Below are 13,684 nucleotides of genomic sequence, written 5' to 3'. Positions count from 1 at the left end.
AGAATCACTGCAATAAATCTAACAATACTTGATGCTATTTTATGAAATACCAAATGAGAAAATCACCTACCATGGGTGGTACCCAAGTGATAGAATGTTATTGTACTTACCTTTCTGGCCAAAAAAAAAAAGGTACTTATCTAACAAAACTGGAATTTGACTTGCAATTACCAAATCATATAGTCATAAATTAAATTTCCTTTGGAGTGAAAGTGCAAGGAAAAATGACAATCAAGAATAGCTTGTAAGAACACTTTGTAAAAGTAGGACATGTTTATAACTCAGACCTTAATTTTTATATTTTGCCAGAACTCAGACCTTAATTTACAATTCAAACTTCTATATTTACAATTTAAAGATCCTAGACTCAATATATTCTTACAAGATCTTTCAATTATCATTCTCCCAAGATGTAATTGGCAAAAAGGAATATCGCAATACCCCCAACGTGAACCAAAACTCAGTACATTGGTGCAAGATGTCACTCTGATTGTCTCCTATTCAAGTGCATGAACAGGACTCACCACTTCTGGGTGGTGGTGTCCCACTAACCATTTTAACGCTATCTTTCTTAACGTCTTTTTCCCACAAGGTGGGTGATTGGGGAGCCAAGCCAATAGAGATTTCGATATGTGACTTTTGTTTGCTTTTTAATTAATATAATATATGAGATTTCTTGATTTTTAAGAGAAACGCGGGATGTGACTGAAACAAGATACAAATGCTAACACTTCACTTTTTACTAGAGAATTATGTACTTGTTATCTGTGACTAAATATTTTCCCCTACAGGAACAAGGGTTAGGATTTGCCAAAATACATTAAACTAAGTTTTATGTTTTCTCCCATACCCACTCAACTCCACTTCTATTTTCTTATAACTTAACAAATATTTTAGTTCAACGGAATGCCATCATAATATTACAAATTACTTTTTATTCATGGCATTATTTCTCTTCCCTCCCAACTAGTTCTAGGCTGAGAAGATACTGACATTAAACCTTAGGTCCTTGGAAGGAAAAAAAAAAAAACCAAAAGGCAACCTGATCAACATCAACTAAAGAACCAGATCAACTAGCAGCTAGATTTGAAACCAAGAGAAAATCTACAAAGGCAAAGGAGTCCAATTCATAATTAGACATCAATAGGTAAGGTAAAATGGTAACGTTACTTCTTTTGGTGGTAATATTTGTCTAGCAGCATCTCTGAATACTCTCCAAAAGTAAGGGCAGCATTTGAGGGTATTAGCTGCAAAATAGAAAGAATAAGCACAATCTAGCCTCTAGAAATCCAGTATACTAAACTTATATACAGGAGGAAACAGGTTGAGGCTTTTTGATCCGGATTTGAAAGTGATATTGTATGACATTTTCTGGATAAAATTAGTATGCGTAGTGCTCACTCTGCCAGGTTCAGAATTTGATCAACTAATAAAGGAAAGCCAAATTGGGCATATGGGTTGTGTGAGAGAATACAATAAACTATTCACGGGTCTTCATTTAACTGTTTAGCCCTTAACTTGAAGAGGTACTTAACATGGTGTTACAACCTTTATGACCACGTTGTTTAGTGCTCCATCATTAGTACCTCCAGTTCTCTTAGTTAAAATTAAGTTTTAGCATGCCATACAATAGAATAACCCTTTGTCATTGCTTAAAGTCCGATGGATTTTCGCCTAATAGAGCATGTTAGAGATCATAATAAACTATTTATGGGACTTGATAGTATAAGCTCTCTTAGTTGAAGATGCCTGTGACAGATAATATATTTAATTTAGATGAAAATACTCCCTTTTCCACTTTCCCCTAACTTCAGAAATTAGGGAGAGCCCAAACGCATTTGGTGGCACTGACAATATTATAAGCTGACAATTCCATTCCCTCTATCAAGCATTTTTTTGTCTTAACTGAGCTCTAGACAATCGAGCTTTCACAAGGTCAATTTCTATCTGTTTTTTTAAAATTTAATGGTTAAAGGTAATTCCCGTTGTGAAGGGTCATGACTTCAGAACGCATACCTCCTTATGAATATGAACATCCTCAGGAAAATTGAGCTTTTCATCCCTGAAAAGCAAAAATGTTAAATCATAATTGTAATGATTAAGTTTGGATTCATGGTTAACCTCACTTTGCCAGTTTATTCAAGCAGTACTGACTTCAGCATGGTCAAGTAAAAGATAACTGTAGCATCTGATCATACGTACCAGTCAGGTTGCATGAAGAGTGCAAATGTTGAACGTTCGATACCAGAAGCCTCCTCTCCCTTGGGAGCCTAAAAGTATCAGAAAATCCATATTAAGAGTAGATGCCGGTAGAAACCCAAAATCTATATGCAATGCTACAACTCGAGATACATGAAGGTATCAGATGCCAAAGATATGTTGAACATATAGTCAAAAGCTCATTTACTATCCATCTGTATATGTTACAAAATTTCTTCACATTTATCTTTTAATCAAATCGCAGCATTCAAAATCCTCATGTTTGACTTCTAAGCTGGCTTATCCCATATTCAAGCCCAGAAAGATGACGGGGAAAAAGAAAATTGAGCTCTCAACTGAAAGACCCCAGAAAGCATTTGCACATTAAGCAAATGATAACAAAAATTGACAAATGTTGATGACGACTGCTCTTGAAGAACTCTAAATATACAAAATGAAAGACTTTCAGAAAAATAATAATAATAATAATAATAGGGAAAATACAACTATTAGTTCTTATAGTTTTATTGTGCTTTATTACTAGTCCGTGTACTTTATTTTTGCTGCTCCAAGTCCCCTATAGTTTTCCTCGTGTGTAATGTTAATCCTTCTATTTTTAAATATGCTCAAAGAGACAATTATGTGGCACTAACAGTATTAAATTATCTGACGTATAACTAACAGTGTTAAATTGAATACAACAACAACAAGCCTTTATCCTACTAGGTGGGGTCGGCTACATGGATTGCAAGACGTCATTGTGCTCTATCATTTATCAAGCTTTTAGGAATATTATTAATTAACAGATCGCGTTCAATAACTTCCAAAAGTGTTCTCTTAGGCCTTCCTCTACCTCTCTTAATCGGACTCAAAGTTATATATTCGACTCTTCTTACGGGTGCCTCCCTTGGTCTTCTTTGTACATGCCCAAACCATCTCAACCGATTTTCTACCATTTTTCCTCAATAGATGCCACCCTCACTTTTTCGCGTACGTGCTCATTTCGAACTTTATCTTTACGTGTATGTCCGCACATCCATCGTAACATTCTCATCTCTGCTACTCCAACTTTATGCTCTTGCTATCCCGTTAGAGCCCAACATTCACTACTATATAACATTGCCCGTCTGATAGCAGTGCGATAAAACTTTCCTTTAAGTTTATTAGGCACCTTACGGTCGCAAATAACTCCTTTAGCTTTTCTCCAATTAAACCACCCAGCTTGAATTCTATGTGAAATATCTCCACTGATTTCGCCATCATTTTGAATAATGGCTCCCAAATATCTAAACTTTTCCACTTGAGGTATAATTTGATCTCCCAATTTCACTTCCAAATTATTGTTGAATAGTCCTTTACCAAATTTACAATATAAATATTCCGTCTTACTTCTACTCAGACGAAAACCTTTCGACTCCAATGTCCTCCTCCATAACTCAAGTTTGCAATTAACCTCTTCTCTTGTATCTGCTATAAGAACTATATCATACGCGAAGAGCATACATTTCGGAATTTTCCCTTGAATATGTTCCATCAAAACATTTAAGATCAAGTTGAACAAATAAGGACTCAGAGATGATCCCTGATGTAGTCCAATCTTTATAGGAAAATCCTTTGTTTGACCACTAGGCGTTCTTATACTAGTTTTTACCCCCTCATACATATCTTGTATGGCTTTAATATAAGCAATCCGTACTCCCTTTTTTTCCAACGCTTTCCAAAGCACTTCTCTTGGTATACGGTCATAAGCTTTTTCCAAATCAATAAAAACCATGTGTAGATCTTTATCTTTACAACAATACTTTTCCATTAATCCCTTTAGTAGATAAATCGCCTCTGTAGTTTATCTACTTGGCATAAAACCAAACTGATTCTCAGAAATACTTGTCTCCAATCTCAACCTGTGCTCAATTACTTTCTCTCACAATTTCATTGTGTGGCTCATGAGCTTAATCTCTCTATAGTTAGTACAATTCTGAATATCTCGTTTATTTTTATAAATAGGAATTAATGTACTTCTCCTCCATTCATCAGGCATTTTCTTGGACCGTGTTAAATTGAATGTTGCAATAAAAAAGAAAGAGACAAAGCAATTACAAAATACATAGTAACAAAGATCAGTTGGAAGAAATTGAAGACTATGCCTGATTGCACGAAGACAAAATAAACTCCAACATCAACATTAACAAAAAATTACGACCAATGGCTTCAAAATCAGCAAAAATAAAACAAAATAAAATAGAGCATTTTGGTGTGGTGAACGAAACCAAAGGAGAGGGGAAGAAAAATGTTCAAAGTCTGTAAAAATGAACTATATAAAACCTACATTCGATTAATGTGCAGTGGAATGATATTAGTTACATGTCAGAGAACTTAACATTATTAGTGTTGCATCATCATCCCTATGGGAATATTTGAAAATAAAGGGACTGACATTGTAGGCAGGAAAAACTATAAGCACCTGAAGCAACAAAAATAGAGTACAGGGACCAATAAAAAAATACGATAAAATTATAGCAACCAATAGTTGTGTTTTTCCATAATAATAAAAGAGAAAGATACTAGTACGTAATCAGCAGTTAGCATGGAAAAAAAGAAACCAAAGCTGTACAATATAAAGACAGAAAAAAGGAACATGCAGAACATGGTTTGACATAGTAAGATTACCAGAACACATGGTATGCTTAAAAGTAACGACAAAGTAATTCTGAGGCTGAGTTTACCTGAACACAGTGAGGTGTGGCACAAAGATAACCTCCAGATAATATTTCAGTGGTTTCGCCAATTTGGTAAGCTATATCATCTTTTCCAAACACAACCTACAGGGTAAAAAAATCAAATGAGTACATACAATGTGCTGAAGCATGATAATTCTAAAGCTTCATGAGCTAATTTTATGAAAAGGAACCTAGCAAGCTTCAATTAGTTTCCAGTTGAAGATTCATTCGCACTTAAAACCTAAACAACAGAAAATCTTTTTTTTTTTTTTTGGTTGAGAAGAAAAGTTTAAAATTTACTGGACAGATGCTTTCACAATTTACAAGCAACCATCATTCCTAGTCAGAGTAGCATGTCTGTCAAATATGCTTTTATCTGGAAGGAACTACAACAGATTAGAAATTAGTAATTAGTAATTACAAGCAATCTATTGACATTGCTTCACTAGAATTAGAAATTCTGGACAGGAGACCAGTTGGGGTTAGTAGATCAGACTTCAAATCAAAATATACATAAAGTAATTAACAAAGACCACAATAAATATAAATATGAAACTTATGCTCCATTCAAGCGCATCATATATCAATTAAATTTCTCTTCAAATACTGCCAAACATTTCTTGGAGAATATTATCCACAAAAAGTTTTACTTCTGATATTTATTTTCCCCCATGTCTATTGGTCTTAAAGAGCTTTATGCATATCAAGACCTTCTTATCAGTGTTTCTCACAATTAAAAATCCATTCCATTTAGGTACAATGAACAGCGCAAGTTTTTCTAATGAAATTGCAGTCATTTAACTCTTTACTTTTCTTAAATAAAAGAAATCACCTTCTTGAAAAATTATTAAAGTTCTCTGATATAGACATAACTAGCACGCAATTTTGAGTTTTGGAGAATCAACATTATCTTTAAATAATAAATATCGGAAAATATTCAAATACTTTTATGTTCAGAGAGAAGTGGACCAAGAAGAAATTTTAGGTCTCAATGATGATAATTTTTTATATATTGTGGGATCTTGTATTACTTGCAATTTCAGGAAAAGAATGCATACTTTCACAACTTGGTTACTTCGTGTTTGAATGTATAAGCCAGCAGCACTGTCAGGGCAAGGTACTTCCACGCCATCTCTCTTAAACATACCACAGGTCAGACCTGCAAATTAAAATTTGAATAGAAAGTGGAAAAAAAATGGCACGTGAAGAACAATAATATCAGTTCTCTTCTTGACAATTTAGAATTTTCCCTATGCTTGTCTTATCAATTTCAATAAAGAATATGACGTCTTACTAGATAAAAAAAAAAAACACATTATGTTAAAACCTTTATTACAAAATAACAAATGATGGTCACCTGTTAGTGAACCATGGTCTGTGTGCCAACCACACCAATCAGACATGGAGCTACCATCCAGAGCGCTGTTAAAGCAAGTCATTCACGACATTTTTAATACTGTTATGCATACATAAACTTATAAACTACATAATATTGCTAAATATAAGATTAATTAAGTTTAACTTTATAAATATAATATTCTCTAAACCAAATTTTTATAAGTACAGTTTATACTATATCATGGAAATTCTACTCTGAACTGAAATATCCGGGCCCATAAACAGAACTAGAAGTAACAGATATTTGGGAGATAGTGTTGTGTGGAGAAATTTTGTGCTTTTATCCATCAACCGAAAATGTGCTAGTTCTTCCAATACCGCCAAGGAAGTAAAAAATTTGGCCAAAAAAAGGGAAGTAAAAAAGATAAACCAGTTAAGCTAAAGTGAAAGACAAAACAAATGAATATCTGGAGTAAGTTTTGAACTACAGTTTTCAGTTCTTAAAAATTTGCTGTCTTGTCCTCAATAGACCAGAAATTTGGGCAAATCAAATTTAGCATGTAAAATGATTTTACATTACACCTTTAAAAACTTAAATTTAGCATGTCCTCAGCTGTATCATATATTCATGGGAAAAAAAAAAATCAAACTTCAACTTTCAGCTTACTGCTTTCATCAGATATTGACACGGAGAATTTTGAATGCGCAAAAGAAAAGGAATATCAAAATTACCCTTGCTGTGCAGGAAAATAATAAAGCAAACGCCCTTTATGACAGCGGGAGCGGCGAAGTATTGGCTCTAGACCCTCATCTTGGTGCTTTTTTATCCCTTTAGATACTGACAAGCAAATTGGAGATGACAGAAAATCATTCCTCCACCACATATCAGAATAAATATGTAAAATTGTTAAAAGACCTTTTTCATGAACTAAAGGAAGCATATCCATATCAGTATCATCTAAGATTAAGCACGTCAACACTCATAGATGATCCTCACAAGTGAAAGCCATAACCTGATAAGGGCATGTGTCTAAAATCTTTTACTGGGCCGGTCTTAGAACTGAAGGCCAATTCCCAGCTTACCATGGTATGTTAAAGGGGAACAAAAAATAGGCCAAAAATCCACTTTTAGGAAATCCACATATAACATATCAACCATTTCACATATTATTGGAGATGCTCTTCGTGTAAAGAGATTTTTATTTGATTTAAATGTGCAAAGAATTAGAAGGCTATGGGCTCAAGAGGCCATTCATAGGGTGTTTGTCTGAGGAAGAATATACACTGAAACTTGTTTTACCATATTGATCGCAGTGATATGCCAACATCAGCCCAACATCAAACATCAGCTTCCCAAGTGCTTTGAAAGCTACAAGTTCAAAACAAATGAACATTGATTGAGTAATCAGGTAACAATACGGCAAAACATAAAGATCACAAAAAGTGGACACTTCTCTATCACTATCTCAAGTAGTGATTTACAAGACAAACATAAGCATAAAATGTTCTTAACCAAATTTAAATGTAACATCTAGTAATCTAGGAAAACAAGAGAATAAAGAGGTTGCTCCATAGATAATATGCTGCAACAGAAATTATAAAGTAGCATGTATGGAAAAGTGTCAGACTATCTGGTAGGAAGAACCGCAAAAATGGATAAGGATGCGATCAAGAAAACAGCAGTAGTGCTGCATGCACATGTAGATAGCAAATCCATAAAAACAACTTAGGGTCTACAATCATCAATTGTATGATAATTCAATAATATCACAGGAGCTACTCCCAGCAACATGTAATATCAGTTTAGTTCATACCCACTTCAAGTTCTGGTAATGCATTGCTGGGCCATATGTTTGATCCACAGTACGAGGGGTACCTACAGGACATCAAAAGCTGAGATGATAAATGTGCTCAAAAACTACATATTTGAAAGCACTTCCCATTTTGGTCATTAAGAGTAAACATATGCTTTTTCTGAAGTGATAAGAAAACAGAACTTAGTGTGACTCAGATGATAACTTGAAATAATCATGTAACATATTGGCTATAGCTTAGAAAGAGAATAATAATCACTCATTTCAAAAGTAAAGAGTATAGTAAAGAAAAAGTTGACTCCATATCAACCATTTTATAGATCTTATAAATAGCCTAGGGTAAGAAACAGCTCAATAAACAAAACGGTGTGTTTTTATTCACTTTTACCGTTGTATCAAAGATGCCTCTGTTGTAGGCCTATCTAGTATAGGATTTGCATAGAAAGAACCTTTTAATAGATCTGCAGTTGGGGAAGAAAGAAGTAGATAAAGATAAAAAATAAACCTCTTTTAGTTAAAATATGAAGATAGTTAATTAACAAAATACTAGCTATTACTTTTTTCCAATATACAGGTAACATAACTTTTGAGAGAAACCATATAATTAGAGCTACATTCATATATGGTGGAAAAAAGGTAGATTCACATTCAGAAATCATGTTAACCAGAAATAACAACTTTTGTTGTAGAAATTACCTACCCATATTGGTGTAATAAATTATCTTTTGTGTTGATGTCAGACAGTCAACTCCGCCTATGTTTATAGCCGGTCCCAAGCCCGGGTAAAGGAGAAGGGTTGTGTTAGGCCATCAACAGCCAATGTAAAAATTTGTTGAATCTATCATGAACATGGACAATAGACGTTATAATGTTAATGCTAGGTCGTTGCCCGTAACGCGCTGCATGGCTCGAGTACAGTGATAAGTAACGCGCTGCATGGCTCGAGTACAGTGATAAGTGAGTTAGAGCCGCTGCATCGGCGTCCGAATGTAGTGTTAAATGAGCAAGGGCTACCGCGTCATTCTGGACGCACGCGGCTAAAGAAGTTAGTCCATAAGAAGCAAAATTAGATTTGGTACTTGGAATGTTGGGACATTAAATTGTAAATCTGTAGAGGTTGTAGGGGTTATGATTCAAAGGAAAATCAATATCCTTTGCTTGCAAGAAACAAAATGGCGTGGAGAAGGAGCTAAGGATATTCAAGGTTTCAAACTTTGGTATACAGGAAAAGTAAGTGCACGCAATGGAGTAGGCATCATTATAGATAAGGAGTGGAAGAAGAACGTTGTAGAAGTTAGCAGAATTGGAGACAGAATTATTTCTTTAAAAATGATAATTGGACGTGAGACTGTTAATATTGTTAGCGCTTATGCGCCGCAAGTCGGGACAGAAGCCAATCTTAAGGAATTATTTTGGGAGGATCTGGAGGGGTTGATTCGACACATACCACAGAGTGAAAAGATTTTTATTGGAGGAGACTTTAATGGGCATGTCGGGAGGGAAGTTGGTCAGTATGCGAGGTGGCATGGTGGTTTTGGTTTTGGAGAGCTAAACAATGAAGGGCAAACTCTTCTTGATTTCTCATTGGCGTATGATTTTAAGATTGCCAACACTTGTTTCAAGAAGAGAGATGAGCATCTCATCACTTACAAAAGTGGAGCCTCAAGGTCGCAGATTGATTTTCTTTTGGTTAGGAACACAGATAGAAAACTTTGTAAAAATTGTAAGGTGATCCCTGGAGATGCTGTAACGACACAACATAGGGTCCTAGTCCTTGATGTGTGTATTATGAGTAAAATCCAAAAACGTCGAAAGTAGTAACACCAAAGATTAGGTGGTGGCAATAAAAGGTGAGAAGCAAGATATTTTCAAGCGAAATCTTTTGGATAAAGGAATTTGGGATTCTCAGGGAAGTGCTAACATCATATGGGAGGATATGGCTAAAAAGATACGGGAGGTTGCAAAAGTAGTTTTGGGAGAATCGAAAGGTTCTGGTCCGAGAGATAAGGAGTCTTGGTGGTGGAATAATAGTGTACAGGACAAAATCAAGTATAAGAAGAACTGTTTTAAAGCCATACATTTGTGTAACAATGAGGAAAATTGGGAGAGGTACTGTATGGCTAAGAAGGAAACTAAGAGAGCTGTGGGTGAAGCTCGTTCCAAAGCTTTTGAAGAATTTTATAAGAACCTTGAGACGAAGGAAGGAGAGCAAAATATTTATAAGATTGCCAAGAGTAGGGAAAGAAAATCAAGAGATCTAGAACAGGTAAGGTGTATTAAGGATGAAGAGGGAAGATTTTAGACTTTTACAGATGATGAAATTAAAATAGATGGGGAAGGAGACTTATTTTTCTAAACTTTTCAATGAGGAGAGGATTCATCTATGGGAGACTTATTTTTCTAAACTTTTCAATGATGGAGAGGATTCATCTAATAACTTGGAGGATTTAGTAATTGGGGAAGAAGAACAAAATTTGTCATTCTATCGAAAAATACGTGATAAGGAGGTAAGGAAGCTCTTAAGAAAAATGGCAATGGTAGAGCTAACGGACCTGATTGGTAATAAATTATCTTTTGTGTTGATGTCAGGACAGTCACTTTTACAACATTGCAGACCTGTTAAAATACATATTATTTTGATTCATTTTAAATCCTTCTTCAAAGCCCCATTATTGTTCATCAAGAAGTAGATCTTCATGGTGGTGTTATTTCATGCTGAATAAAGCATGGCGCCTTGCCAGCAACACAAAGCTGCCTTAACCATTTCTTATCTCAGATCAAAGATTAACCCAGCAGGAAAACTAAGAATGCTTTTCTGTTGAGACCGTATAATTCCAACTTGACCTTACAGAAAGTTTTCTATGTGCAATGCTAAAAGTAGACCAACAAACAAAAGACTTTGCAACTTAAAAGATGCATGTGGAAAACAATGTAGGTCTACGCACACATGTAATAGTACATGAGAAGCATAGGTTATTGCGACCTTATCAAGCATCTCTCAGAAGAATATAAGATAGCCTATGCAAATTCAATTTAGTTATGTTATGTTTTCATGTACATATTTTTATCGCAAATCAAATCTTCAAATTTATACTAATTTATATTTCTGACATAAGAAATAAAAAATATAGGTCCTTTAGTTCTCCATTTGACACAACTCAAATCATTTTGAAGCATAAGACTTCAGAGCTCGTTTGAATTGTAAATAGAATTTATTATATTTTACAGATGAAAATTTTTACCAGGCTTCCCAGATTCAAGCTTTTCTTTCCCATGACTCCAGCCAAAATTGTACCTGATAATTTGTGGTGGATAGAAAAAAAAGAGAAAAAAAGGTTATTTTCCTCTGTCAAATTCAAATATCTAGAAGTGAAAGCATTGGACTGATGGCAGATGATAGCAATATGCCTGGATGACTAAGTAGAATATATCATGAAATTGAAAATCAAGTTGTAAGAACTTCTAATAACAGAATAAGTTACCTACTATGAGGATCCTCAAGTTCCTCCTTCACCTTTTCAGGAAGACTAGCCAATCTGACAGAATGCAAAGAAAATCTTCTCAGTTGCAAAAATAGCACGCTTCTATTAATTACCTTTGATGTTAGACTAACACATCTACAATAAAAGTTGTGAAATAGTATTTTGAAGCACTTACCTTGGTGCAAGATGCAAAAGATTAGTCCGTAATGAAGAGTATCCAGGGACCTAAAGTCAATTAAAGGATTATGAGGACACAAAGTACAATCTAGCCAGAAAACAAAATATCCAGTTCCAGCACAATTAACTAAACCATATTAAAATGGATTACTTTAGAATACAAAACAGAAAAATTTATCACGAGAAACAGAAAACTGCAAGTGGTGAGAACAATCCCTAGCCTCCTTTTTCCCCTACAATGATGGATCATATGAAACCACGTACAAAGATAGTCAAAACCAAGGAAGTCCTTTCAACAAAAAGTAAACGTTGCCATTGATCCATATTAGATAGCAATTCATGAACACTAATCTCACAAGTGAATGCACTTTTTGAGCAATGAGAAGCCAAGAAAAAGAATTCATAGTAAAATTTGTTCAGTTGAATCAAATAAGTTTTCGGATTTGTGTCACTGCATCAAGTCATCAACATTCAACAGAGCAGTAGCGAAGTTCAGTTCCCCCCCTAGGACAACACAACATACATATAGCCATCTTAATAACAACATGCGCACATGAAGTTGCATTTGTTTCTCATTTTTATGCATTTTAATATTTTTTAAACTTCATTCAAATTTACTTTCAAGCATCTGATTTATCTCATCCACACAGCTACCTGAGCTCACAGTAAGTTTGGTCAGTTTGAGTCTAGGGAAACACTAATAGGGGGGCAAGAACACTAGAGGAATGAAACTATGATTTAGACATGATGCACCCATTCATTTCCTCTATTTCCTTCTCTTCAACTTTGATTTCCAAAACTAAGCCTACAAGAACACAAACATGTCTAAGTGCAATTTCCACATCAAGAATAGGCATTCTAAGTTCCTGCAGTTGATTGGTGGGTGTTTGACCTCTTAACCTTTTCATTAATATCGTCTATTGTGATAAACTTAGCCAAGAGATCCCAACCCAAAGACTATGTGCAAGAGCCTCAAGGCTTGAGTACCACCCTTGGTCTCAGGTTAACCATCTTAGATCTCAATGGCACCCCATAAGGGGAATAACACCATGGCTAGTCCCACCCAAGTGATACAAGTGAATGATTTCCTAATATGTAAAACCAAGAAATATTGTTTCAGATGGAATAGCCAAACACAATGCCCCAAAAATTCAATGCCAATTTTTGTGCAAAAAAACAACTACAAATAATAAATACCTAAATCCAACTCTTCACCCCCTCCAAAATTTGAAAAAAAAATTAATCTATCAAGGCTGGAAACATAAATACGAATAGATTATATAAAAAGCGGCTTTGCACGGACATCTGTGACCGATAGAATTCCCAGTCCATTGGGCCCAAACCCTTCTTCAATCTTCATCGACAAGTCAGAGTTCTTATCCTGCCATAGCAAATTAAAAAGAACAAAATCAATAATAAACACTAGTCACATTACACTCTTAGAAACACAACTGTATCGAGAATATCTTCCCTATTGCACAAAACTAAGCATCAATACTTCAACAACCACCATAGCATGCTCAGAAACAAACACATTTAACAACCGCTATTTGCATGGTGGCAATTAGAAATCCATTTCATAATTAGTTAACTCGCTATAAATAATCATCACAAGGTAGAGAAGAGAGAGAGAGAGAGAGAGAGGGGATACTTAAGCTCCGAGAAAGATACGCTGACAGTGGTGAAGGTAGGGAGGGAGGTTTGAGAGGAGCAGGACATCTTCTGGCACAGAATCCGACACCGTTTGGGGAAACGGAGCGAGGACGAGGAGGAAGCGGGAATAAGAAAAGGGTCAACACGAGAGAGAGTTTTACAGAGAAAGCACCTCGAAGACGAAGACTCGAAGAGGAAGGTCGCGGAGACGTAGGAACTCATGAGACTGATTATTCTCTGAATTTCAAATCAAAGCGTGAACAATACTTTCTGTGAAGAAACGCGAGTTGAGAAAATGACAAGG

The 13,684-nt window shown here is 35.2% G+C and overlaps 1 protein-coding gene across 1 annotated transcript; it reads right to left on the bottom strand.

Moving 5' to 3' along the window:
- Nucleotides 1–847: 847 nt before the first annotated feature.
- Nucleotides 848–13,126, bottom strand: LOC129313469 (uncharacterized). Its single transcript, XM_054956615.1, has 14 exons — nt 13,031–13,126; nt 11,726–11,775; nt 11,551–11,604; nt 11,311–11,363; nt 8,457–8,529; nt 8,069–8,130; nt 7,555–7,623; nt 6,987–7,092; nt 6,274–6,338; nt 5,948–6,075; nt 4,923–5,018; nt 2,203–2,270; nt 2,017–2,062; nt 848–1,247 (listed from the first exon to the last, which is right to left on the bottom strand). The coding sequence occupies exons 1-14, from the start codon at nt 13,085–13,087 to the stop codon at nt 1,167–1,169; spliced, it is 1,008 nt and encodes a 335-aa protein (XP_054812590.1). The 5' UTR covers nt 13,088–13,126; the 3' UTR covers nt 848–1,166.
- Between the last annotated feature and the right edge of the window lie 558 nt (nt 13,127–13,684).

Source organism: Prosopis cineraria, unplaced genomic scaffold, assembly GCF_029017545.1.
Source record: "Prosopis cineraria cultivar Desert tree isolate PC_DT_omini unplaced genomic scaffold, ASM2901754v1 PC6, whole genome shotgun sequence".
In the NCBI taxonomy this organism is placed as follows: Eukaryota; Viridiplantae; Streptophyta; class Magnoliopsida; order Fabales; family Fabaceae; genus Prosopis; species Prosopis cineraria.
Note: the sequence above shows the minus strand (reverse complement) of the source record. Positions and strands in the feature narration are given on the sequence as shown.

Coding starts and splice junctions, on each gene's coding strand:
- LOC129313469 (XM_054956615.1), bottom strand. CDS start 13,087: ATGAAGATTGAAGAAGGGTTTGGGCCCAATGGACTGGGAATTCTATCG. Junction 7,624..8,068: donor ATTACCAGAACTTGAAGTGG/GTATGAACTAAA, acceptor TTGAACTTGTAG/CTTTCAAAGCACTTGGGAAG. Junction 1,248..2,016: donor ATGTTCATATTCATAAGGAG/GTATGCGTTCTG, acceptor TCTATTTTGCAG/CTAATACCCTCAAATGCTGC.